Raw genomic sequence first — 26820 nt, forward strand, 5'->3', positions numbered from 1 at the left:
ATAAACTGTGCGAAAAAGGCATCTCGCTGTCTGACTCACCATTCAAGTGTATTGAATGGCGTGAAGTTCCTGTACCTACACTGTAGCTACGGACTAAATTTGTCACTGAAAGTTAGAGCTTGTCCATTCCAGTCTAAGTACCCATTTTAACGGTGTGATAAGTTTAAATTACTGCCAAAAAACCTCTCTGGCACTGAAAATTAACTTTTCTAAGTGTGGAGTCTAATTCCTTCAGCTTTTAATTGTTGTTGGAGATTTTTTAACTTTTTCTTTGTCTTTTTTCTCTCTCTTAATGCAATCTTTCTTTCCCTCTCTTTATTTTGCTTTGAATTCACTATTCTAACTTACACTTCCTGGTTCAGACTCTTTGGTGTTCATTAACAATTCTTCAATCTGATTGGTTAAGGAGATGCACAGTTGCTTGTTCTGTTCGCACAGGTCCCAGATGCCCTGAAGAGGGCGCTGTGCCCTTTCAATGTCCTACTTGCAGCAACTTGCTGTGCAAAAGCTCATGGAAATTAAACGGGCAAGTGCAAGTCTAACGAATGGCAGGCGCGGTTTGTTCACCAGTTGCAGTAAATTATGGCCCACTGTTAACGAGTGTTGTTCAGCCCAAAGAAAGGTTGGAAGTGATATAGAGTCATAGAGTTATACAGCACAGAAAGAGGCCCTTCGGCCCATCGCGTCCGTGCCAGCCATCAAGCCCTGTCTAATCTAATCCCATTTTCCAGCATTTGGTCCGTAGCCTTGTATGCTATGGCATTTCAAGTGCTCATCCAAATGCTTCTTGAATGTTGTGAAGGTTCCTGCCTCTACCACCCTTTCAGGCAGTGAGTTCCAGATTCCAACCACCCTCTGGGTGAAAAAGTTTTTCCTCAAATCCCCTCTAAACCTCCTGCCCCTTTCCTTGAATCTATGCCCCCTTGTTATTGACCCCTCTACTAAGGGGAAAAAGTTCCTTTCTATCCACCCTATCTATGCCCCTCATAATTTTGTATACCTCAATCAGGTCCCCCCTCAGCCTTCTCTGCTCCAAGGAAAATAACCCCAGCCTGTCCAGTCTTTCTTCATAGCTGAAGCGCTCCAGCCCAGGTAACATCCTGGTAAATCTCCTCTGCACCCTCTCCAAAGCAATCACATCCTTCCTATAGTGTGGCGACCAGAACTGCACACAGTACTCCAGCTGTGGCCTTACCAGCGTTTTGTACAGCTCCATCATAACCTCCCTGCTCTTATATTCTATGCCTCGGCTAATGAAGGCAAGTATCCCATATGCCTTTTTAACCACCTTATCCACCTGTTCTGCTGCCTTCAGGGATCTATACCCTAGGGGTCAGCACTGAGTTCACTTTTGTTCTGGGTACATATAGATGATTTGGACTTGGGCATAGGGAACACAATCTCAAAATCTGTTGATGAAAAAGAATGACAAGTTTTGGAAAACAGTGAGGAGGACTGTAAAGGTCTTGAGGAAGACATAAGCAGGTTAGCAGAATGTGCCAGCAGGTGACAGGTTTAACGTAGACAAGAGTGAAGTAATATATTTTGGGAGAAAACACAAGAAATAAGGAGTATACGGTGAATGGAAAAGAACTAAAGAGTGTTAATGAAGAGAGAATTACTGGTTCAAAGGCATAATTCCTGAAAGTGCACATACAGGTGGAGAGAAAAAAGGGCCAACATCATTTTGGGTTTTATAAATATTGACAGAGTACAAGAATAAATTTGTACCAACATTGGTTATGGCATAATTAGAGTAGTGTGTGCAGTTTTGGGTGTCCCATTATAGAGGTTGCATTTAAGCCATAGAGAGCATCCATTCACAAGAATGATGCCAGAAGTGGGAAGTTACGAGGAGAGACTGGAGATACTGGGACTGTTTCTACTGGACCAGAAAAGATGATGAGATTTAACTCGAAGTGAAGAGGGGGAAACTATTTCCTCTGGTTGGAGACATTGTCATGTAATGTCGTGCATCACTTTGCTGCTAAAGTGCAGCTGCTGTAACTTAATGTGTCCCTTTAAGGCTATAAAGTGTCACTGTTGTGCCTTCCTTGGTCGTTAAGAAGCTAACTGTTCTTAGGCAGAACGCAAGTTCATTTACAGCTCAGACTGAATTTTTTTTTTAAACTGTGACTCTTCGAAATATCAAGCACAGGAAACCTATAAGAACACATTAATAATGTCACACATGGAAACCGGACAAATTCTTACAAGATTATGTTAAGCCTGAGATTTCACAAATGTACTGTAGATGATATACATATTTTAAAATATTGAACAGCACATTTTTCTACTTCCCATTTCAAATATATCTAGCATTTAACTTCTCAAATACCTAAAGGAAGAGGAATGAAGTCGGGAAACACATAATAAGAGAAAAATTATTCACCTTTTTAATTTGCTTTAGGAAATGGTAACCCAGAGAGAGTTTCTTGTAAGCGTCCCCGTATTTCTCTTGCCATTCCTGTACAGATTTAATTGCCATTTCCTTCAATTTCTGAGCGGTTTCTTTTGGTGGCGGCAGAGGCTGCTCATAATCTGTTTCCACTGTTAACTCCAAGAATTCCTGAAAGTTTGAAACAAGCAGCGTCCGAAACTGATGTGAACGTACAAATAGTTCGTTTGCTATTTGGAAAGCAGACAGGCGGATCTCTGCATGCTCTTGGTTTAGCTGCGTCATGATTAAGTGGTACATGTGCTTGATGCAATCCTCAGATGACCTGTAAAAAATATATACATTTTAAGTAATGATCTAGGAATTGAAGTACATTTATTTATATATAATGGCCCTGAAGGTTCGCGAGGTGTTCTGCGCTAACTCCAGCAGATGCCTTTCAGGGAAATTAGTTAAATGGCTGAAAAGAAACTTTCACCGTTTCCCTGGGGTTCCGCTAACGTTACAGCAAGAAACCAGTAGAATAGGGCCACTATGTCCAGTATTCCATATGATTACTACACCCACACTGGAGTGTTTCAGCAATGCCTCTTTTTCTTTTTAAATTAGCTATTGTTAAAAAAAAACTTAAAGATCTACAGGCTACAAGTATGGCTTTATGCTATGCTAGGTGATGCCTTTACCCACTAGGCCAAACACAGATTTAGAAACTCTGGGCTAGAAATTCATTATAGCCAAGGAATGGGCGGTGTCAGTAGAAAAGTTGGAGAATCAGCACCAGGCGCAAATGCTTTACAGTACACTAAAAATGTGTGCTCCCTGCTCAATAAAATGATTGGAGTCCTTAATCAAGCCTGAAACCCCAAGCTCATTGGCGTTACACTTAAAGAGTGGGCCAATATCGGGTGCAGTCTAATCGCAACTCATCATTGCCACTGGCTTTTTTCACTACTTAAAGGGGAGGTTAATTGATGCTGCAGCACCTCATTCTCAGCATTGCTGGCTGTGCAGCTGCCTCAGCAGGCAGAAGCAAAACAAGGAGCCCGAGAACTGAACCAGGTGTGCTCATGATAGGTACATCACCCAAACACGTTGCTCTACACTCGCTAACACACTTTCCATTCTCTTGCAGGCAAAGGTGGCGCACAACAGGAGGGAGTAGGAGCGCACAAGCAGGGGACAAGCCGTCACCCAACCACTGTCTGCGCTGGATAGTGGTGGTGGGCGCCGTGACTACCGGCGACAGTGCCCCCCTTGGGGGCAACAACGATATGTTCAGCCCTACTCCTTCTTCTCACATCTCATTTCCCCCTCACCCCACAAGCGTTTCTCACTTTCCAGCTAATCATGCTGTATGCATGCATTTCTCCCTTCCTGCCCCCTTCCCTCACCTTAACCCGACTCTTGTGCATTTATGCTTTCAAATAATCAGCAAGCGCCTGAGCAGCCTGTCCCTGAGGGCACGGTAGAGAGCAAGGCAGGAGAAGAAGAGGAGGAAGAACACACCGCACCACACTGCATCTCTCACCCGCAGACACCAGCTCAGATACTGGCACTACCCGTCCTTGAGGCTAGCATCGTAGCGGAATCTGCACAGCGTGAGGCACCGGGGACAAGTGGACTTGTCAAAGTCACTCGGAAAAAGACCCGTTTATTCCAACTCTTTGCTTCCTGTCTGCCAACCAGTTCTCTATCCAAGTCAGTACCTTGCCCCCAATCCCATGTGCCTTAACTTTACACACTAATCTCTTATGCGGGACCTTATCGAAAGCCTTCTGAAAGTCTAAGTACACCACATCCACTGGTTCTCCCTTATCAATTCTACCAGTTACATTCTCAAAAATTTCCAGTAGATTAGTCAAGCATGATTTATCTTTTGTTGACTTTGTCCGATCCTGTCACTGTTTTCCAAGTGCTCTGCTATTACATCTTTTATAATGGACTCCAGCATTTTCCCCACTACCGATGTCAGGCTTACCGGTCTATAATTCCCCGTTTTCTCTCTACCACCTTTTTTAATTAGCTACCCTCCAATCCATGGGAACTGTTCCAGAGTCTATAGAATTTTGGAAGATGACCAGCAATGCATCTACTATTTCTAGGGCCACTTCCTTAAGTACCCTAGGATGTAGATTATCAGGCCCTGGGGATTTATCGGCCTTCAATCCCGTCAATTTCCCTAACACCATTTCCCTACAAATACTGATTTCATTCAATTCCTCCCTCTCATTAGACCCTATGTTCCCCGACATCTCTGGGAGGTTATTTGTGCCCTCCTTCGTGAAGACAGAACCAAAGTATGTATTTTATTGGTCTGCCACTTCTTTGTTCCCCATTAGAAATTCCCCTGATTCTGACTGCAAGGGACCTACGCTTGACTTCACCAATCTTTTTCTCTTCACATATCTATAGAAGTTTTTACAGTCAGTTTTTATGTTCCCTGCAAGCTTACTCTCATTACCCACAGGTCTGTTTGGAGGAGGTGGCAGAGTTCTGTGACCACCTCCTTGGTGAAGCTGAGCCATCTAATACACTGCTCCTCGCTTAATTGAAGGTAGGAGAAGTGCTCTCGGAATACCCTCGGAAGGTAAGGCCTCCTGCTGAGAGCCCTGACATCCCTCCTCATCTCTCTGCAGACATGTTCCCGTATTTCTCGCTGCCTACGCTCCCTCTGCCGTAGATCCTGGAGGGCGAGGTGGAATGCCAGTACAGCCCCCATTAATGTTACCAAGTGTAGCAGTTTGAATCAATGAAGAATAAATGTAGCTACTTTTTAGTTGCCAGAAGAGTCCTCATACAAAAGAACCTTGAAATTACTGAATGAAACTGTTGCAGTGGGTGAAACTAACAAAAAAAACACTGAAACGGCACTAACCTGACAGCTGCGAGTGATTACTGATGAGCCCTTTAAATAACGTCCCTGGAGCCGGCTTCCCGGTGTTTACTCCAGGCGGTGAGGTAAGTGGCGAGAATCAATTTTGCAAATCAGGCAGTGAGTGAGTGTTGCACACTCACTGATGTCACGATCTACCTGGCGTTGACTTTCCCAGCAATACCTTTTATCGGCGGCATGACAGGGGGCCGGATTTGGAGCGCAGCGGTGGATTCGCCTCGCCCCGGCGATACTGATCTAGTGTTCCATTAGCGCCATCTACTGCCGTTAATGGGAGATGCTAAGGGGACGAATTTTTCCCCCTCAAAGTTATAAGCTTTTAAAAACTGTTTATTTTTTAACTTCATCAGTATTTATTCAAGGTTCAAGATTTCTATTTATTCACCAATTTTCTCAATCCTCTTGGGTCTCTTCCCACTCCCATTCCACGTCATTTCCTAATTGAGAGGGTGAACTTGGAAAAGCACCTCACCTTCGGGCCTTCCCTGACAACATGGGTGAACTTCAGAACTCAGCATCTGAAGAACTATGGATATAAATCTGTACAATCCAGTGGGTCCTGCTCCAGGGTTTGTCATCAGCCTGGGTGAATGTTACCAGTGGGGACCCACAGGAGTCTGATTTGGGATCTCTTTTCTTTAATATCTTCAGAAATGATCTGGAGCTAGGAATCACAAGCACAGTGGCTAAACTTACAGATGATACAAAGCTAATAAAGATGGTAGACTGCAAAGCTGAAGAGCATAAGTTACAGGAGGATTTGAATATACTTGGGAATTGGGCAGACAGGTGGCTGATGAAATTCAATATAAAGAAATGCAAAGTGCTTCACATGGGGACAAAATAATCCAGGAAGTTACCGAAAAAATATCCAGAAATATTTAAGCAGAGTCACTTGCTTTGGCACGTAGTTAGCCACTGCTATCAAATGGGGAATAATACTTTGAGACCAAAGGGAGCAACATAATATTTAGGAACAAAACTGAACATACATATTCAGGTTTTAAATTCTTTGAATAATTTAATTGTAATAAGTGATTCACTGCCAATAAAATAATAAGTTTTGCTTTAGTAATTCAGGTTGGGGATATACTTTTATGGTTCCCAATTTCCATTGGATTTTTAAAATCACGTCTCCTATAATAGATACCAGCTCTTTAAAAATAAAATCCTCCACTTCACCTAATACCATTCCTCAATCAAGAGTACAGGCAAGCAACTTGCTCTCTGCCGCGACCAACATTTCCCCAACAAACTACTCGAAGGTGTGGAATGGTGGGCTGTGGTGACTCTCCCCGACTCTCACAGGAAGACATCCGCTCTTTGCTTGGTATGTGCCTCTTATGGCGACATGGAGATTCAGAAATTCACAATGCAGGAAATCACTGGCACAATGCTGCAGCCCACCATTCCAACACAATGTGCCACGGTGCCATCCTTCAGCAAACATGGTAATTTAGCATACTTGCAGATTTTCTTCAGCGCCTTCATCTTTTCTGGGTTTAGCACTTGCTGTCCAGAGGTGGTGAGATCCTCTACCAGCTGAGAAAGCTTCTCATGCTGTTGAACTTCCATTACTGCAAAGAAGGAATAACAAGATAAATACACTATAACACAAAGGGCTGGATTTTACCAGCCCCGAGGAGGCGGGTATGGAGGCAGGACTGCCGGGAAAGTGGCAGAATTCCCGCCCCCAACCCGCCTCCATGCCCTCTTGCCAGGAGGCGGGAAGCCATCCCGCCCCAGATCCCATCTCCTTGGAGGCGGGAAGGGATTAAAGCCCATTAACTGCCTGTTAACAGGTAGTTAACAGGCAAAAAATAGGATTATCCCCATTTTTCGTCCTGAAGTGTGTCCCCTTGTCCTACTCCCACTGTTTTATTTTAAAGTAGTAGTCCAGATCAACCTTTTCTATACCATTTACTATTTTATATACCTCTACAAGATCACCCATCTCTGATGCCTCCATTCCAGGCTGAAAGGCCCAAGTTTCTCTAGTCTTTCCTCATATCTCAGACCCCCTAACACGAGTGATCAGCCTTTTGGCTCTTCGCTGCACTGTCTCCAGTGTTTGAATGTCTCCCATGTTCCTAGTTAACATTCTAAATGCAGGAAACATGCAAGTCGGTGATCATGAAATGGAGCCAAAAGAATCACCATCCTTATCAAGTAGTTTAAGGGTTTTCCTTCCCGAGATGTTTTTCCTGTAAAATACTGGAAACCCCATTAGCTGCAAAACTATTGTGACAATGGTGGCTCTCAGAGCAGTCATATATAAATCTAGAATACATTAAATTTGATATTTATGTCAGACTCCTTATTTGGGCATCCCCGTTGCACTATGCCTCTAGGTGGCACCTCAACAGGCTTTTTCCAATATAAAACTACCAGTCACACAGTTGCTCCTGGTGCTGCAGACTTCATAAGCTGCCAATCCCCATCCCTAGAGCATCTCTAATGCACCCTAAAGGAAATTCAGTGTGTCCTGAATATCTGTGAGAAACACCACAGGAGATTCACCAGTTGTTTATATCAACAGAAAGCAAAAGAGCTCCTAGCACATCCCTGGGGCACAGCACCACCCATATCTCACCAATTCAAAATACATCCATTTTCAAATCCATCTTGCCCTCCCTATTCAGCCTTTTAGTGTTCTTTGCTATGGAAATATATCCCATAGTGCAAGACACCACAAGGTTGTAATCTTCCGTCATCACCCCACTTCTTAAAAAACCCCACTGCTCTTGTAAGCTACTGCCCCATCTCCAACCTCCCTTTCCTCTCCAAAGTTCTTGGAACGTGCTTTTGCCTCCCAAGTCCATGCCCATCTTTCTCACAACTTCACGTTTGAACCTTTTCAATCAGGTTTCTGTCCCTGCCACTAAAATGGCCTGAATCAAAGTTCCAAATGACGTCCTATGTGACTGCGACCATGCCACACTATCCCTCCTCCTCCTCTGCAGCCTTCAACATGGTTGACCACACAATCCTCCTCCAATGCCTCTCCTCTGCTATCTAGCTGAATGGACTGCCCTCGCATGGTTTCACTCACACTGAAGGGATATTTACTAGTCATAGCCCCTTTGGGGCTATCCCGGATCAGGCCTATTTCTCAGATGTTCACTTTCAACTAAAGCTTGAGGTAGCCGAATCCTAAAGATGCTTAATTGGGTCTAAAGGTCCGGGCTATCTCTTCCCAAAGGAAAGGAACAACCCGAGAATGTTACCGTCCTCCAGATAGCACTTTTAATAAGTTTAGCTAGACTGTAATGTTCCGGATATTATGAGGGTCCGGAAAACTCCCTCAGAATTCCGCAACTCCTCACCAAAGAGTGTACAAGAGATTGAGTTTGCGAGTTTTTCATACAGAAGTCTTGAGGCAATTCTAAAAATATATAGATTTATTAAAGAACCAACATGCAATTTACAGTTGGTGAATCAGTCAATCGCAACATTAACGATTTTAAAAAGAGAAAAAATGCTATCTTATTATTAACAGAGAATCTTACTTTTAAATCTTAACTTCGTTACAGTATTACAGTTCTTAAAGGTTTCTATTCAGGATATCCATCAATATCAAATACCTTTGATCCCCGAGGTACAAAGAGTTGGAGACTACAGAGCCACCTTTGAAGCCGAGAATCGCTTTGCCCGATTAAAGCGAGTCTGTTATCCCATTTGAGAGTTCAATATTTATACCCTTTTCCAGTGCTATTTCCTTTAAGGTTTTCTGCTGATGCAAGCTAATTATCTCTAGTCATTTTTCTGCCGACCTTTGCAACTCTTACTGCCACCTCAGCCAGAATCTTGTCTCATCTCTAGGTGTTCTAAGTTTACCATATAAAAACGGTGTGACGGCATGTGTTCCTTACTTTGTCATCTTTACGAGGGCAAATGTTCCTCATCTTATGTGCTTCTTTACAAAGTGTAAATTAGAACACCTTATCCAGGGTGAACCATTGTTTTTTACCCCAAAAAGTCAGCCTGTCGGAGCCCTTCACCTTCTGTTTCAATAAGGTTATTCATTCAGGGTCAACAACTGTCTTATCTCAATAGCCAGAATGCTTTCATAGCTATTTCATAGCTTTCTAAATTTCCAAATTTCCAAACCCAGTTTGTCATGTTTTAATAAGGCCAAAATTCTTTCATAAGGTAGAGTATTTTTCTGACTAGGTTATATGGCTTATTCCTTCACAATACCTATCCGGCTGTAGCCAAAGAATCTCTTGCAATGGCTTCTCTTCTTGCCCCCGCACTGTTACCTCTGGAGTCCTTTAAGAATCTATCCTTGGCCTCCTCCAATTTCTCTTGTTGCCCATTGGCGACATTATCTGAAGACATGACGTCAGGTTCCACATGTACACTGACGACACCCAGTTCTACTACACGCCAACTTTCTTGAAGCTGCCACTGCCTCAGTGTTGTCAGACTGCTTATCGACATTCAGTACTGAATGAGCCACAATTTCCTCCAATTAAACACTGGGAAGATTAAAGCCATTGCCTTCAGTCCTCACCACCAATTCCATCCTCCACCCTGGCCATTGTCTCAGACTGAACCAGGCCGTTTGCAGTCTTAGCGTCTTATCTGACTCTGAATTGAGCTTCCGACCTCATATTCGCTCCATCACAAAGACCACCTACTTCCATAGCATTGCCTGTCTCCACCCCACCTCAGTTTATCTCCTGCTGAAACCCTCATCTATGGTTTTGTCACCTCCAAACTTGACTATTTCAAAGGTCTCCTGGCTGATCCCCACATTCCACCCTCCATAAACTTGAGCTCATCAAAAACGATGTATGTATTCGAACCCACACCAAGTCCCGCTGTCCTATCACCCCTGTGCTCGCTGACCTACATTGGCTCCCAGTCCAGCAACGCCTCGATTTTAAAATTCTCATCCTTGTGTTCAAATCCCGCCATGGCCTCGACCCTCCTTATCTCTGTAACCTCCTCCAGCCCTACAACCCTCCGAGAAATTTGCATTCCTCCTACTCTGGACTGTGTATCCTCCACGCCATTCGGCCAACCATTGGCGGGTGTGCCTGCAGCCATGGAGGTCCTGAGCTCCAAAGTCACAAATGACATCATTTGTGACTGTGACAAAGGTAAACTATCCCTCCTCATCCTTCTCAACCTGTCTGCAGCCTTTGACACGGTTGACCACTTCATCCTCCTCCAACGCCTCTCCACCATCACCCAGCTGGGTGGGACTGCACTCGCCTGGTTCCATTCTTATCTATCTAATCATAGCCAAAAGATCACCTGCAATGGCTTCTCTTCCACTCCCGTATCGTTACTTCTGGTGTCGCCCAAGGGTCTATCCTTGGCCCCCTCCTATTTCTCCTCTACATGCTGCCCCTTGGCGACATCCAAAAACACGGCATCAGTTTCCACATGTATGCCGACGATACCCAGCTCTACCTCAGCAACACTTCTCTCCACCCTTCCACGGTCTCTAAATTGTCAGACTGCTTGTCCGACATCCTGTACTGGATGAGCAGAAAGTTTTTCTAATTAAATATTGGGAAGACCGAAGCCATTGTCTTCGGTCCCCACCACAAACTTCGGTCCCTAGCCACCGACTCCATCCCTCTCCCTAGCAAGGTTACTGCATAAGATAAGAGCTCACAGAATTGAGGGTAATATATTAACATGGCTAACTAACAGAAAGCAGAGAGTCGGGATAAAGGGGTAATTTTCCAGTTGGCAAACGGTAACTAGTTGGGTGCCACAGGGATCAGTGCTGGGGCCTCAACTATTTACAATCTACATTAATGACTTGGATGAAGGGACCGAGTGTAATGTAGCCAAGTTTGCGGATGATACAAAGATTGGTGGGAAAGCAAGTTGTGCAGAGGACTCAAAGAATCTGCAAAGGGATATAGACAGGCTAAGTGAGTGGGCAAACATTTGGCAGATGGAGTATAATGTAGGAAAGTGCGAGGTTATCCACTTTGGCAGGAAAAATAAAAAAGTAAACTATTATTTAAATGGAGAAAGATTACAAAATGCTACAGTTCAGAGGGTCCTGGGGGTCATTGTGCATGAAACACAAAAAGTTAGCATGCAGGTACAGCAAGTAATCAAAAAGGCAAATGGAATGTTGGTCTTTATTTCAAAGGGGTTGGAGTATAAAAGCAGGGAAGTCCTGCTACAACAGTACAGGGTATTGGCGAGACCACACTTTGAGTACTGCGTACAGTTTTGGTCTCCTTATTTAAGGAAGGATATACTTGCATTGGAGGCAGTTCAGAGACGATTCACTAGGTCAATTCCAGAGATGAGGGGGTTGACTTATGAGGAAAGGTTGAGCAGGCTGGGCCTATACTCATTGGAATTTAGAAGAATGAGAGGTGATCTTATTGAAACATATAAGATACTGAGGGGACTTGACAAGGTAGATGCAGAGAGGATGTCTCCCCTCGTGGGGGAATCTAGAACTCGGGGGCACAGTTTTAGAATAAAGGGTCACCCTTTTAGAATTGAGAGGAGGAATTTCTTCTCTCAGAGGGTCGAAAATCTGTGGAATTCTCTGCCCCAGAGAGCCGTGGAGGCTGGGTCATTGAATACATTTAAGGTGGAGATAGACAAATTTTTGCAAGATAAGGGAGTGAAGGATTATGGGAAGTGGGCTGGGAAGTGGCTTTGAGCCCTAGATCAGCCATGATCTTATTGAATGGCAGAGCAGGCTCGAGGAGCCAAGTGGCCTATTCCTGCTCCTATTCCTTATGTTCTTATGTCTGAGGCTGAAACAGACTGTTTGCAACCTTGTGTCATATTTGACCCTGAAATTTCCACCTCCATAACATTGCCTGTCTCCACCCCTGCCTCAGCTCATCTGCTACTGGAACCCTCATCCATGCCTTTGTTACCTCTGCACATGACTATTCCAACAGACTCCTGGCTGGCCTCCCACATTCTACCCTACGTAAACTTGAGGTCATCCAAAACTCGGTTGCCCGTGTCATAACTCGCGCCAAGTCCCCTTCACTCATCAACCCTGTGCTCGCTGACCTCCACTGGCTCCAAGTTAAGCAATGCCTCGATTTCAAAATTCTCATCCTTGTTTTCAAATCCCTCCATTTCCTCGCCCCTCCCTATCTCTGTATTCTCCTTCAGCCCCACAACCCGTCCCGAGATATCTGCGCTCCTCAAATTCTGCCCTCTTGAGCATCCCCGATTGTAATCGCTCAACCTTTGGTGGCCGTGTCTTCTGTTGCCTAGGCCCTAAGCTCTGGAATTCCTTGCCTAAACCTGTCTGCCTCGCAACCTCTCTTTCTTCCCTTAAGACGCTCTTTAAAACCTACCTCTTTGACCATCTGCCCTAATTTCCCCTTATGTGGCTCGGTGTCAAATTTTTGTCTTCTAACATTCCTGAGAAGCGCCTTGGGGCATTTTACTATGTTAAAGGCGCTATATAAATACAAGTTGTTGTAAGCTCTGGAATGCCCTCCCTAAGACTTAGTCACCTTTTAAGACATCTCCTTAAAACCTACCTCTTTGACCAAGCTTTTGGTCACCTGCCCTAATATCATATGCGGCTCGGCGTCAGTTTTTGTTTGATTACGCTCCTTTGAAGCGCCTTGGGACGTTTTACTACTGTTACAGGCGCCAAATAAATACAGGTTGTTGAGAAAGAAAGTCTTGCATTTGTATTGCGCCTTTCACAACCACCGGACGTCCCAAGGTGCTTTACAGCCAATTAAGTACTTTTTGAACTGTAGTCACTGTTGTAAATGTAGGAAAGTTAAGAGAGGGCGGATTATATTAAATAATATATTTAAGCTGCGCTGTCAATATAGGGCCTAATATTAACATAATTATGATCAAAAAGAGTGCAGCCCGTATAAATACACAGAGCGGTATTGGGTTTTGTGAGGACGGCAGTGTGACCCGCACCAGGCTGGGTCGGCTGACCAGTTTTTGCCAGGCCTCCAACCGCCACCGGCCCCAGCTCAAGGCAGCCCCGTATCCGCGCCTCTGAATAGCACCGCCTGCGGCCAATCGCAATTGAGACTTTCACCCGACCGGAACTCCGGCTACCAATCAGATGGGCGTGCGGGGGCGGGACTACCTGCCCTGGCGTTCAGTTTCAATCCGGGCACTGACCTGAAGACGTTTCCAGCGACAACGATGATGACCCGTCGCTGATTTTCGTCACTTTCTCTTTTTTTCTGCGCCGCCTTCTTGTCAGCCGAGTGTTTACGGTAACAACTTCGAGTGCCAAATAGATTTACGCTCAGTCAAACACTGCTCCTGCAGCGATTTAAAGAGACAGGAGTCCGGCAGCTGCCGCCGCCGATCGACCTTATGCACGGGCCGCCATCTTGGATGGGGAACGAGGCTGCGCTGTGGGATCCAGGCACGGAGGAGGGCGCGTTCTGCCAAGTTCTGGACCGAATGTCTCTGTATAATGTTTTCAGTTGGACTCCTGAGCAATTTCTAGCATGCAAATTGGACGCTGAAAATTTAGCTTTTAAAACAGAAGTAAGTTTTACCACCCTCCCCACTATGACGGGAACTTTTTTTTTTAATTTAAAAACCAAAGCAAAATACTGCGACTTGGCAATCTGAACTAAGAAACAGAAAATGCTGGCAATACTCAGCAGGTCAGGCAGCATCTGTGGAGAGAGAAACAGAGTTAATGTTTCAGGTCAAAGGCTGTAAAGTGCCTCATTGAAAGATGAGGTGCTGTTAGTTGAGCTTACATTTTTAATTAAACATAGAAGATAGGAGCAGGAGTAGGCCATTCGGCCCCTCGAGCCTGTTCCGCCATTTAATGAGATCATGGCTGATCATCCAAATTCAGTACCCTGTCCCTGCTTTCTCCCCATATCCCTTGATCCCTTTAGCCTTAAGAAATATATCGAACACCTTCTTGAATATATTTAATGAATTGGCCTCAACCGCCTTCTGTGGTAGAGAACTCCACAGGTTCACCACACTCTGGGTGAAGAAATTCCTCCTCATCTCAGTCCTAAATGGCTTACCCCTTATCCTTAGACTGTGACCTCTGGTTCTGGACTCCCCCGCCATCGGGAACATCCTTCCTGCGTCTAGTCCTGTTAGAATTTTATTAGTTTCAATGAGATCCCCTCTCATTCTTCTAAACTCCAGCGAATATAAGCCCAATTGACCCAATCTCTCCTACATAGAAGATAGGAGCAGGAGTACCAATGAGATCATGGCTGATTATCCAAATTCAGTACCCTGCTTTCTCCCCATATCCCTTGATCCCTTTAGCCTTAAGAAATATATCCAACTCCTTCTTGAATATATTTAATAAATTGGCCTCTAGTGCCTTCTGTGGTAGAGAATTCCACAGGTTCACCACTCTCTGGGTGAAGAAATTCCTCCTCATCTCTGTCCTAAATGGCTTACCCCTTATCCTTAGACTGTGACCCCTGGTTCTGGACTCCCCGACCATTGAGAACATGCTTCCTGCATCTAGTCTGTCCGGTTCTGTCAGAATTTTATTAGTTTCAATGAGATCCCCTCTCATTCTTCTACGTCAGTCGTGCCATCCCAGGTATCAGTCTGGTGAATCTTCGCTGCACTCCCTCCATGGCAAGAACATCCTTCCTCAGATAAGGCGACCAAAACTGCACACAATACTCAAGGTGTGGTCTCACCAAGGCCCTGTACAACTGCAGCAAGACATCCTTGCTCCTGTACTTGAATCCTCTCGCTATGAAGGCCAACATACTATTTGCCGCCTTAACCGCCTGCTGCACCTGCATACTTACCTTCAGCTACTGGTGCACAAGGACACCCAGGTCTCGTTGCACTTCCCCTTTTCCCAATCTATTGCCGTTCAGATAATCTGCCTTCCTGTTTTTGCCACCAAAGTGGATAACCTCGCATTTATCCACATTATACTGCATCTGCCCAATCACCCAACCTGTCCAAATCATACTGGAGTTTCTCTGCATCCTCCTCACAGAACACACGCCCGCCCAGCTTTGTGTCATCTGCAAACTTGGAGATATTACATCTAGTTCCCTCGTCTAGATCATTAATATATATTGTGAATAACTGGGGTCCTAGCACCGATCCCTGCGGTACCCCACTAGTCACTGCCTGCCACTCGGAAAAAGACCCGTTTATTCCAACTCTTTGCTTCCTGTCTGCCAACCGGTTCTAAATTGACTGTTAGGCCCAAACAAGCTGTTTCCTAGACAAACCCCTATACTGTATATCTTTTCTCAATCCTTTCTCTCTCAAGAATGCACCCAAAGCAGTCTGTTTCAGTGGCTTTCCCTGTCAAATTACTCCAGAACTCTTGTTACCCTTCAAGTAAAAAGGTTCTACCTTACTTTCCTTTTTTACTGTTGACTCCCTAAATTTTAATTTCTGTCACTCTATTCTTCAGTATGATGGACGATTTGCCTCATCCCAGCATTCTCCACAATTGCAGGGAACAGATTGCTTTCACTTGCAATTAGGATGATGGCCTTCCTCACCCTGCAACAATAGCAAGTTGCATTGATGTAGCGCCTTTATCTGAATGCACGTAGCATTCGTAACAAAATGAATGAGTTAACGGCACAAATAACGACATATGGGTATGATCTTGTGGCCATTACAGAAACATGGCTGCAGGGTGACCATGACTGGGAATTAAACATACCAGGTTATTTAACAATCAGGAAGGGAGAGGAGGTGGGGTGGCTATGTTAATAAAGGAAGGAATCATGATAATACAGAGAAATGATATTGGGTCGAAGGAGCAGGATAGTGAAATAGTTTGGGTGGAGATAAGGAATAATAAGGGGAAAAAAACACGAGTGGGTGTAGTCTATAGGCCTCTGAACAGTTGCAACTCTGTTGGACGGAGTATTAATCAGGAAATAGTTGAGGCTTGTAATAAGGGAACAGCTATAATTATGGGGGATTTTAATTATCATATTAACTGGACAAATCAAATTGGGCAGTGCAGCCTTGAGGATGAGTTCATTGAGTGTATTAGGGATGGGTTTCTTGAGCAGTATGTAACTGAACCGACCAGGGGGCAAGCAACCTTAGATTTGGTCCTGTGTAATGAGACCGGATTAATTAAAAATGTCCTAGTAAAGGATCCCCTTGGAATGAGTGACCATAATATGGTTGAATTCCATATTCAATTAGAGGGTGAGAAGGTTGGATCTCAAACAAGCGTGCTGAGCTTGAATAAAGGAGACTATGAAGGTATGAGAGCGGAATTGATTAGAGTGGACTGGGAAAATAGATTAAAGGGTAAGACGGTACATGATCAGTGGTGTACATTTAAGGAGTTATTTTACAACTTCCAAAAAATATATATTCCACTGAGGAAAAAAGGGTGTAAAAGAAAAGATAGCCATCCGTGGCTAAGTAAAGTAATTAAGAATAGTATCTGACTAAAAACAAGGGCATATAAGGTAGCCAAATCTAGTGGGAGGATGGAAGATTGGGAAGTCTTTAAAAGACAGCAAAAAATAACTAAAAGATTGATTAAGAAAGGGAAGATAGATTATGAAAGTAAATTAGCAAAAATTATAAAAACAGACAGCAAAAGTTTCTATAGTTATATAAAAAGAAAAAGGGTGGCTAAAGTAAATGTTGGTCCCTTAGAGGATGAGACCGGGAAATTAATGGTGGGAAACATGGAGATGGCAAAAACACTGAACAATTATTTTGTATCAGTCTTTACAGTAGAGGACACTAAGAATATCCCAACACTGGACAAACAGGGGGCTCTAGGGGGGAGGAACTAAATACGATTAAAATCACTAAGGAAGTGGTACTTGGTAAAATAATGGGACTCAAGGCGGATAAATCCCCTGGACCTGATGGCTTGCATCCTAGGGTCTTGAGGGAAGTAGCGGTAGGGATTGTGGATGCATTGGTAATAATTTTCCAAAACTCACTGGACTCAGCAAAGGTCCCGGCAGATTGGAAAACTGCTAATGTAACACCCTTATTTAAAAAGGGTATTAGGCAGAAGGCTGGAAACTATAGACCGGTTAGCCTAACATCTGTGGTTGGTAAAATGTTAGAGTCCATTATTAAGGAGACAGTAACGGGACATTTGGATAAACATAATTTAATAGGACAAACTCAGCATGGTTTCATGAAGGGGAAGTCATGTTTGACAAATTTGCTGGAGTTTTTTGAGGAAGTAACATACAAGGTGGATAAAGGGGAACCAGTGGACGTAGTGTATTTAGACTTCCAAAAGGCATTTGACAAGGTGCCACACAAAAGATTATTGCTCAAGATAAAAAATCACGGGATTGGGGGTAATATTCTGGCGTGGGTGGAGGATTGGCTCTCTAACAGAAAGCAGAGAGTTGGGATAAATGGTTCATTCTCAGATTGGCAACCAGTAACTAGTGGTGTTCCGCAGGGGTCAGTGCTGGGTCCCCAACTCTTTACAATCTATATTAACGATTTGGAGGAGGGGACCGAGTGTAACATATCAAAGTTTGCAGATGATACAAAGATGGGACGGAAAGTAGTGAGTGAGGAGGACATAAAAACCTGCAAAGGGACATAGACAGGCTAAGTAAGTGGGCAGAGATTTGGCAGATGGAATACAATACTGGAAAGTGTGAGGTTATGCACTTTGGCAGGAAAAATCATCGAGCAAGTTATTATCTTAATGGCAAGAAACTGGAAAGTACTGTAGTACAAAGGGATCTGGGGGTCCTGGTGCACGAAACTCAAAAAGTTAGTATGCAGGTGCAGCAAGTGATCAAGAAGGCCAATGGAATGTTGGCTTTTATTGCTAGGGGGATGGAATATAAAAACAGGGAGGTATTGCTGCAGTTGTACAAGGTATTGGTGAGACCGCACCTGGAATACTGCATACAGTTTTGGTGTCCATATTTAAGAAAAGACATACTTGCTCTCGAGTCAGTACAAAGAAGGTTCACTCGGTTAATCCCGGGGATGAGGGGGTGGTCATATGAGGAGAGGTTGAGTAGATTGGGACTCTACTCATTGGAGTTCAGAAGAATGAGAGGCGATCTTATTGAAACATATAAGATTGTGAAGGGGCTTGATCGGGTGGATGCGGTGAGGATGTTCCCAATGATGGGTGAAACTAGAACTAGGGGGCATAATCTTAGAATAAGGGGCTGCTCTTTCAAAACTGAGATGAGGAGAAACTTCTTCACTCAGAGGGTGGTAGGTTTGTGGAATTTGCTGCCCCAGAAAGCTGTGGAAGCTACATCATTAAATAAATTTAAAACAGAAATAGATAGTTTCCTAGAAATAAAGGGAATTAAGGGTTACGGGGAGCGGGCAGGAAATTGGACATGAGTCTAGGTTCGGAATGGTCATGGCCCTGTGGGTAGTGGAGTGGGCCCAGGGGCCGTGTAGCCTTGTTCTGCTCCTACTGTGTTCTAATTCTGTGTTAGATTTCAGGTGATGGTTTTATTCCTGTTCCTGGCTGGGGTGGAGATCGCCTTTACAGAAGGTAAGTACTGTAGAAAATATAGGGACAGAGTGATCTGGAAGAATTTCGATCGCCTAGATGGGTCGGAGAGGAATTTCACAGATTTTTTTCTCCCAAATTGGCCATTGGGTCTTTTATCTGGTTTTTCGCCTCTCCCGGGAGATCACATGGGTTCGGGTGGATGGAGAGTGATAGAAGATTTGAGGTTAGGATCAGATCAGCCATGATCTTATTCACAGAAATCACAGAAACCACACAGTGCAGATAGAGGCCATTTCGGCCCATCGAGCCTGCACCGACACATATCCCACCCGATCCCTGTAACCCCACGTATTTAATCCCCCTAACACTAAGGGTCAATTTATCATAGCCAATCAACCTAACCCGCACATCTTTGGACTGTGGGAGGAAACCGGAGCACCCGGAGTAAACCCACGCAAACACGGGGAGAATGTGCAAACTCCACACAGACAGTCACCCGAGGCTGGATTCGAACCCGGGTCCCTGGCGCTGTGAGGCAACAGTGCTAACCACTATGCCACCGTGAATGGTGGAGCAGGCTCGAGGGGCCGATTGGCCTACTCCTGCTCCTATTTCTTATGTTCTTATGTTCTTTGATGTAGAAAAACGTCCCTTGGCATTTCAGGGGAGAAAATAATTAGGAGGGGGTGATTAAAAGCTCGGTCAAAGAGCTGGGTTTTAAAGAGGGAATTCCAGAGCTTAGGGCCTAGGCAGCTGAAGACATGGCCGCCAATGGTGGGGCGAAGGGAGTGAGGGATGCACAAAATGCCAGAGTCAGAGGAACGGAGAGTTCTTGGAGGGTTGTAGGTCAGAGGAAATAGCATGGGGCAAGACCATGAAGGAATTTAAACACACGGATGAGAATTGTACATTTGAGGCATTGGGGACAGGAAGCCAATGTAGGTTAGCACAGGAGTGATGGATGAGCGGGACTGGGTGTGGGATAGGATACGGGCAGCAGAGTTTTTGGATGAGCTGAAGTTTCTAGTTGGCAGAGGATTTTTCTGCAGTCCTCTTCAGATTGTCCAGACCAGTATTATACAAATTAGCTTTTCAATTACAATCTCCTCCATATATGTCACAGCAATGGAATTAATCGTAACTAGTGTTATCTGTATGCTGATTCCACTGTTGTATGTGCACTGAGAAGTTAGATACAACTGTTTAGTATTGCATTCGCATTACATCTAACTAGCAACATCAGTTTTTCTCATTAATCTAAGAATAAATTCCATTAATCGCCTCAACTGGCTTAACTAATTAGCTGTTATCAATATTTTCCTTGACTAAGGACTTGATACTTATCCAAGATAATTAGGTAAACCAATAATTTGAGTTTGTACAAAATTATCTTCTTTCATCTGAGGATTTCTTTGGTTATGTCTATTAACTCTTAAACTGCTCGCAGATCCACAGAAAAGGCGGTCTCTCTGGGCTGTACTTCTGTACATTTCCAGGTTATTTACTGTGCTGAAACAATCATTAATATTACAGTAGTAAATAGCCATATCAGAAGTAGATTTTACTATATTAATCCTCAACTGTAAAATAAATTATTTTAATGAAAAATCTTAAAAAGTAAACTAATTCAGTTGTCCTATTGTCACGTTTCCCTCCCTGATGTCATTCTCTATACCTTTTTTTAACTGTTTAATTTAACTTTTTAACCTAATTTATATTATGTAGATTTGAAACCTAACAAACCACCTACCTGCATTCTTCTGCCTTTGCTGCTGTTTGTTTTGGAAGTGGGAATAACTTTTTTTCTTAAATCTCAGCTATGAACTAGCTAGAAAGGCTGTTTGCTTGGGTGATAAAGTCAGAAGGGTGCTGATCAACATGATTGTATTAGTCATTTTCTGACATTTTTACAAGTCTACACCGGATGTTGTTAGATGAATATATTGATCAGAGGTCCACAGGAGAAGAGCACACCCTGTAAGTGAACATGTCCATTGTGAACTAAGAGTTACATTTGCTGTTTTATACAGCCAGAGTAGTCGAGTACAAGTCAGAGGAAGTCTTGCTTAAACTCTGGTCAGAGCACACCCGAGTACTGCGCCCAATTTTGGTCACTGAGACACTGAAGCCCTGAGACAGTTCAGAGACGAGTTGCAGGACTGATCCTAGCATCAAAGGATTTAGTTATCAGGAAACAGGAGCTTGTAGCCTTGAAAGGTGACTGGGAAATGAGCTAGAGAAATATAACAACAACTTGCATTTAACGTCGTAAAACGCTCCAAGGCGCTTCACAGGGGTGATTATCAAACAAAATTTGCCACCAAACCACATGAGTAATTAGGACAAGTGATCAAGGAGTAATTAGGACTAGTGGTCAAAAGCTTGGTCATAAGAGTTGGTTTTAAGGAGTGTCTTAAAGGAGGAGAGAGAGACGGAGCAGTTATGGGAGGGAATTCCAGAGCTTAGGGCCTAGGCAGCTGAAGGCATGGCCGCTAATGGTGGAGCGAAGAAAATTGGGGTTGTGTAGGAGGCCAGAATTGGAGGCGTGCAGAGATCTCAGAGGGCTGTAGGACAGGAGGAGGTTACAGAGATGGGGAGAGGCAAATGGCATAGAGAATGGATACTACTTCAAACCCAAACTGAGAGAGTAGGAGAGAGGAGCACAACTTTAAGCCAGTGAAAAGGAAAATTAAGGATGGATGTCAGGAAGTTCTTCATACAGAATGATCAACACATAAAATACACATCCAGGTGGAGTAGTGGAGGCAAAAGCACTAGAATCATTGAAGAAGCAGTGGATAATGGGATGCCCTGATCCCATAAATGAATTTTTTTTAAATGATGAGGACTGTAGAGCCTTTCTGGATAATCTAAGCTGAGTCAAATGGCCTTCCTCACCTGTATCTACCTAGTTACTGATTTACCTCTGGAATCTTCAAAAGAAACAGCAAACAACATGTGCTTTCAGATTTCCAGAATATTTGTGTGCTATGTTAATTAATATTGTGTGAACCAGTCTGCCTCAAGATTAAAATGATTAGATATATGTGACATTCTGGAAAGCGCTGTTTGGAAATTGGATGAGAATGGGCTCAGGCTTGGTTGGAATGGCTTTCACGATTGAATAACCTGCTAACACTCAGTTCACACATGAAAAATGGTCATTTTAGGTGGTTGGAAACTTTAGGAAAGGAGTGGTAAGTCTTTTGAAATTTCTTTTTCACTTGCTTCCCCTCATCTCAATACTGGTTCCAGTGGTTGGGGGGTCCAGAGTGGGGGGACATTATAAGATTACATGTATGAGACTTGGGACAAAATAACAGGAGAAACTATTTTTACACAGGGTTGTGAGGCTGTTGAATTCACTGCTGGAATTAGTGATTGAAGCAGAAATCATATCAACATTTAAGAATAGGTTAAGATAGGTGATTCAAGGAAAGGGATATGGGGACAGGGCAGCACATTGGGATTAAGACTGTGACTCGTGTGGAGAATAAACACCAACGTGGACTTGTTGGGCCAAACATCTTTTTTCGTGTTGTAATTTTTATATAATTCATGAAATGATTAATCCTTGCTCTGATGCAGTTCCATGGGCACATGGCACCCTCCAATAACTTGCCGGTTATTTATGCAAGCCTTAACGGAGAGTGCTGGCAGGCTTTCCTGTAGGATGCACCACTGCCAATTCTGATGCTGCCCTCGCGCAGTATTCACACACTGGTTCATCATTGCTACATATATAATGGCTAACTACAAAATAATAGCTTAGCATATAGATTGCAAAAATGTTTTATTTAAGAAGCTGGTTAGTATTATCAAATGTAAATATTTATATATTCTATTGTGGCAGAACCTCTGAATGACTCTGGCTAACTGTATATAATTCTCTTTAACGATGTTCTAACACCAGCCTAAACCTGTACCATTGTGTTAGGCATTACTGTGTTTTGTATATAGAGTTTGCATGTATGGGGCGTGGCCCCTTTAAGAGCGCGGGCAAACGCGATGACGTCACGTCGCAAACCATGGGACTGCAGTCCTCGTGGCATCTCCGTTGAGTAAAGACCTGTTTGATTGTTCTCTCGTGTCGATCTCCGTTATTCGTAGGAATTTGTTAATTCTGACATTGGTGACCCCGTTTTTGTGAACGTTTTCACAAAGGAAGAGCACAGCATGGAAGCAAACGCCGTTTCGCTAAAGCTACCGCAGTTCTGGGAGCAGCAAGCGTCCTCGTGGTTTATTCAGGTCGAGGCCCAGTTCGCCCTGAGGAACATCGATGCGGATCAGACCAAGTATCTTTATGTGGTCTCCGCACTCGACAGCTCTACCGCCTCTCGGATCGTCAGCCTCCTCAAAAACCCCCCAACGGAGCGCAAGTATGAAACCCTCAAAGCGCGGTTACTGCATGTTTTCGGGCTCACAAAATCGGAGCGCGCCCGTCGATTACTCGCTATGCCCGGGCTCGGGGACTCCAAGCCTTCAGAGTTGATGAGCCAAATGCTCTCACTCCTGGGCTCAGAACGGGAATGTTTCCTATTCCGCGAGATTTTCCTCAGCCAACTGCCTGAACAGGTACAAGCTGCCCTGGCCAGATCTGAAACTGAAGACTGCGCAACACTCGCTGCGGAGGCTGACAACATTTTCGCTGTAACTCGGCAGTACTGCACCGCCACGAGGCACCCGTCCCCCGCAGACGCTGCCCCAGCTCGTCAGCCTGCTGGGCTGTGTTTCTACCATGCGCAGTTCGGCGCGAAGGCGAGGCGTTGCCGCCCTCCCTGCAGTTTTCACCAAAAAAACCAACAACTGACACTGCGACCGCCCGCCAGCCGCCCAGCAGCCTCCGTCTCGAGAATACAGGAGCCGTTCTGACAGGCTTGTCAGACCCTCTCACCGTTTGACTTTGTCCGTTAAAGCGAATTCTGGGGGGGCGCATGTGGCAGAACCACTGAATGACTCTGGCTAACTATATAATTCTCTTTAACGATGTTCTAACACCAGCCTAAACCTGTACCATTGTGTTAGGCATTACTGTGTTTTGCATATAGAGTTTGCATGTACGGGTCATGGCCCCTTTAAGAGCGCGGGCAAACGCGATGACGTCACGTCGCAAACCATGGGACTGCCCAGGCAGTCCTCGTGGGATCTCCGTTGAGTAAAGACCTGTTTGATTGTTCTCTTGTGTCGATCTCCGTTATTCGTAGGAATTCGTTAATTCCTACACTATTACTATTATATATTCACTTGTTTGACATTTGTTCAATAAAGTTGCTTGATGGTTAAAATCTGAAACAAAGTCTGATGCTTCACTGTTTTTTGAAGACGAGAGAAATGCCTTGTGAAGATACCAGATGGGTTCAGTAGCTAAAGTCTTCCACAGAAAGGTCTTCTGTTTATTATTCTGCTTGTGCTTTTAAAAACTGATGGAGGTTTTTCTCATTGTTGAAAGCAGCAGTTACAACAACAACTTGCGTGTATTATAGCGCCTTGAACCTAGTAAAACATTTCAGTGCACTTCACAGGAGCGATTATCAAACAAAATTTGGCATCGAGCCACATGAGATATTAGGGCAGGTGACCAAAAGCTTGATCAAAGAGGTAAGTTTTAAGGAGCGTCTTAAAGGAGGGGAGAGAGGCAGAGAGGTTTAGGGAGGGAATTCCAGAGCTTGGGGCCTAGGCAGATGAAGACATGGCCACCATTGTTGGAGACATTAAAATCAGGGATGCATAAGAGGCCAGAATTGAAGGAACGCAGAGATCTTGGAGCGTTGTAGGGCTGGAGGAGGTTACAGAGATGGGGAGGGGCGAGGCCAGACCGGCAGCCAATGTAGGTCAGAGAGCTCGGGGGTGATTGGTGAACAGAACTTGGTGCGAGTTAGGATATGGGCAGCAGAGTTTTTTTTATTCGTTCATGGGCTGTGGGCGTCACTGACAAGGCTAGTATTTATTTCCCATCCCTAGTTGCCCTTGAGAAGGTGGTGGTGAGCCAGCTTCTTGAACCGCTGTAGTCACTGTGGTGAAGGTACTCCCACAGTGCTGTTAGGGAGGGAGTTCCAGGATTTTGACCTAGCAACGATGAATAACGGCGATATACTTCCAAGTCAGGATGGTGTGTGACTTGGGGGTGGTGGTGTTTCCATGTACCTGCTGTCCTTGTCCTTCTAGGTGGTAGAGGTCACGGGTTTGGGAGGTGCTGCTGAAGAAGTCTTGACGAGTTGCTGCAGTGCATCTTGTAGATGGTACACATTGCAGCCACGGTAGTACGCTGGTGGTGGAGGGAGTGAATGTTTAAGGTTGTGGATGGAGTACCTTGTCTTGGATGGTGTCGAGCTTCTTGAGTGTTGTTGGATCTGCACTCATCCAGGCAAGTGGAGAGTATTCCATCACACTCCTGACTTGTGCCTTGTAGATGGTGGAAAGGCTTTGGGGAGTCAGGAGGTGAGACTCAATACTCAACCTCAACCTGAATACTCAACCTCTGACCTGCTCTTGTTGCCACAGTATTTATGTGGCTGGTCCAGTTAAGTTTCTGGTCAACGGTGACCCTCAGGATATTGATGGTGGGGGATTCGGCGATGGTGATGCCGTTGAATGTCAATGGGCGGTGGTTAGACGCTTGCTTGTTGGAGATCGTCATTGTCTGGCACGAATGTTACCTGCCACTTATCAGCCCAAGCCTGAATGTTGTCCAGGTCTTGCTGCATGCAGGCATGGACTGCTTCATTATCTGAGGAGTTGCGAATGGCACTGAACACTGTGTAGTCATCAGCGAACATCCCCACTTCTGACCTTATGATGGAGGGAAGGTCATTGATGAAGCAGCTGAAGATGGTTGGGCCTAGGACAATGCCCTGAGGAACTCCTGCAGCAATGTCCTGAAGCTGTGATGATCGACCTCCAACCACCACAACCATCTTCCTTTGAGCTAGGTATGACTCCAGCCAGTGGAGAGTTTTCCCTCCCGATTCCGATTGACTTCAGTTTTACTAGGGCTCCTTGATGGCACACCCGGTCAAATGCTGCCTTGATGTCAAGCGCAGTCATTCTCATCTCACCTCTGGAATTCAGCTCTTTGTCCATGTTTGGACCATGGCTGTAATGAGGTCTGGAGCTGAGTGGTCCTGGCAGAACCCAAACTGGGGGGGGTGGGGTTGGGGGGGGGGGTTGGGTGGGGTGGGGGGGGGGTTGGGGGGGGGTGGGCCGCAGAGAGCGAAGGCGGAGAAATGGGAAGAGGAGAAATTTCTTCACACAGAGGGTGGTGAACCTGTGGAATTCTCTACCACAGAAGGCTGTGGAGGCCAAGTCACTAAATATATTTAAGAAGGAGATAGATAGATTTCTAGACACAAAAGGCATCAAGGGGTATGGGGAGAGTGGGAATATGGTATTGAGATAGAGGATCAGCCATGATCATATTGAATGGCGAAGCAGGCTCGAAGGGCCGAATGACCTACTCCTGCTCCTACGTTTCTATGTTTTGATAGTTATGCAGAAAGACCATTGATTAAACTCAGAGCTGTGGGGATTGGATAAGAAAATGGCTGAAGGGTAGGAAACAACGGAGGTAATTTCCAACTGCTGACTGCTGCGTTTATGAGGCATCCAGCAGTTGAAAATGGCTGGGAAATAGTGGCTGCACCTTGAATGGCTAAGGCCTGCCTAATGCAATTTGCAGCAACAGCAGACTCCGGGCTGTATATCAGCAGGTGAGAGATGACATGTTATGGACTGATGGGGAGGAGGATGTTGGGGAGCAAGTGGGAGATATTTCAAGCCTACGAGGTAATGTTAGTTGGGCAAAGAATGACAAGGGTACGATAGGGACATGTAGGGGGAGAAATTCGGTATCGCCCCGTTTGGGGTGCAATTATCGACTGGGTGCAAAGTTTAGTGCCTGGCGCTAATTAGCACCTCCGACTGCAAACTTGGCTTCTATCGTCCCTGGAGGTGATTGGAGCACTAAATCAGGCGCTACACACCTCTCAAGGCGCTAAGGCCGAGGAGCGAGGCGCTACCTCAGAGCGCTGGCGAAGCTCATGTGATGTCAGTTAGCAATGGAACACAGACACACTGGCGCCGGCCAGTTCTTAAAGGGGAGGCTCGATCTTGCTCTCCATCCACACC

General features: G+C 44.8%; 1 protein-coding gene and 1 long non-coding RNA gene across 4 annotated transcripts in view; one reads left to right on the forward strand and one right to left on the reverse strand.

Moving 5' to 3' along the window:
* Positions 1–13538, reverse strand: part of uvssa (UV-stimulated scaffold protein A) — a 110056-nt gene extending 96518 nt beyond the window's left edge. For all 3 annotated transcript variants that reach the window (XM_085975456.1, XM_085975453.1, XM_085975455.1), the window contains exons 1-3: positions 13404–13538; positions 6757–6868; positions 2393–2723 (exon numbers count right to left, since the gene is read on the reverse strand). In XM_085975456.1, coding sequence (XP_085831582.1) covers positions 2393–2723; positions 6757–6866 — 441 coding nt within the window. In that variant the 5' untranslated portion in view covers positions 6867–6868; positions 13404–13538. The remainder of the gene's footprint in view (positions 1–2392; positions 2724–6756; positions 6869–13403) is intronic.
* Positions 13539–13658: 120 nt separating this feature from the next.
* On the forward strand, positions 13659–23992 carry LOC147123645 (uncharacterized). Its single transcript, XR_015074980.1, has 2 exons — positions 13659–13781; positions 22807–23992. It is a non-coding gene; the product is annotated as an uncharacterized LOC147123645 (long non-coding RNA).
* The last annotated feature ends 2828 nt before the right edge of the window (positions 23993–26820 follow it).

Source organism: Somniosus microcephalus, chromosome 2 (genome assembly GCF_052327205.1).
Source record: "Somniosus microcephalus isolate GS21.2 chromosome 2, FLI_Smic_1.0, whole genome shotgun sequence".
In the NCBI taxonomy this organism is placed as follows: domain Eukaryota; kingdom Metazoa; phylum Chordata; class Chondrichthyes; order Squaliformes; family Somniosidae; genus Somniosus; species Somniosus microcephalus.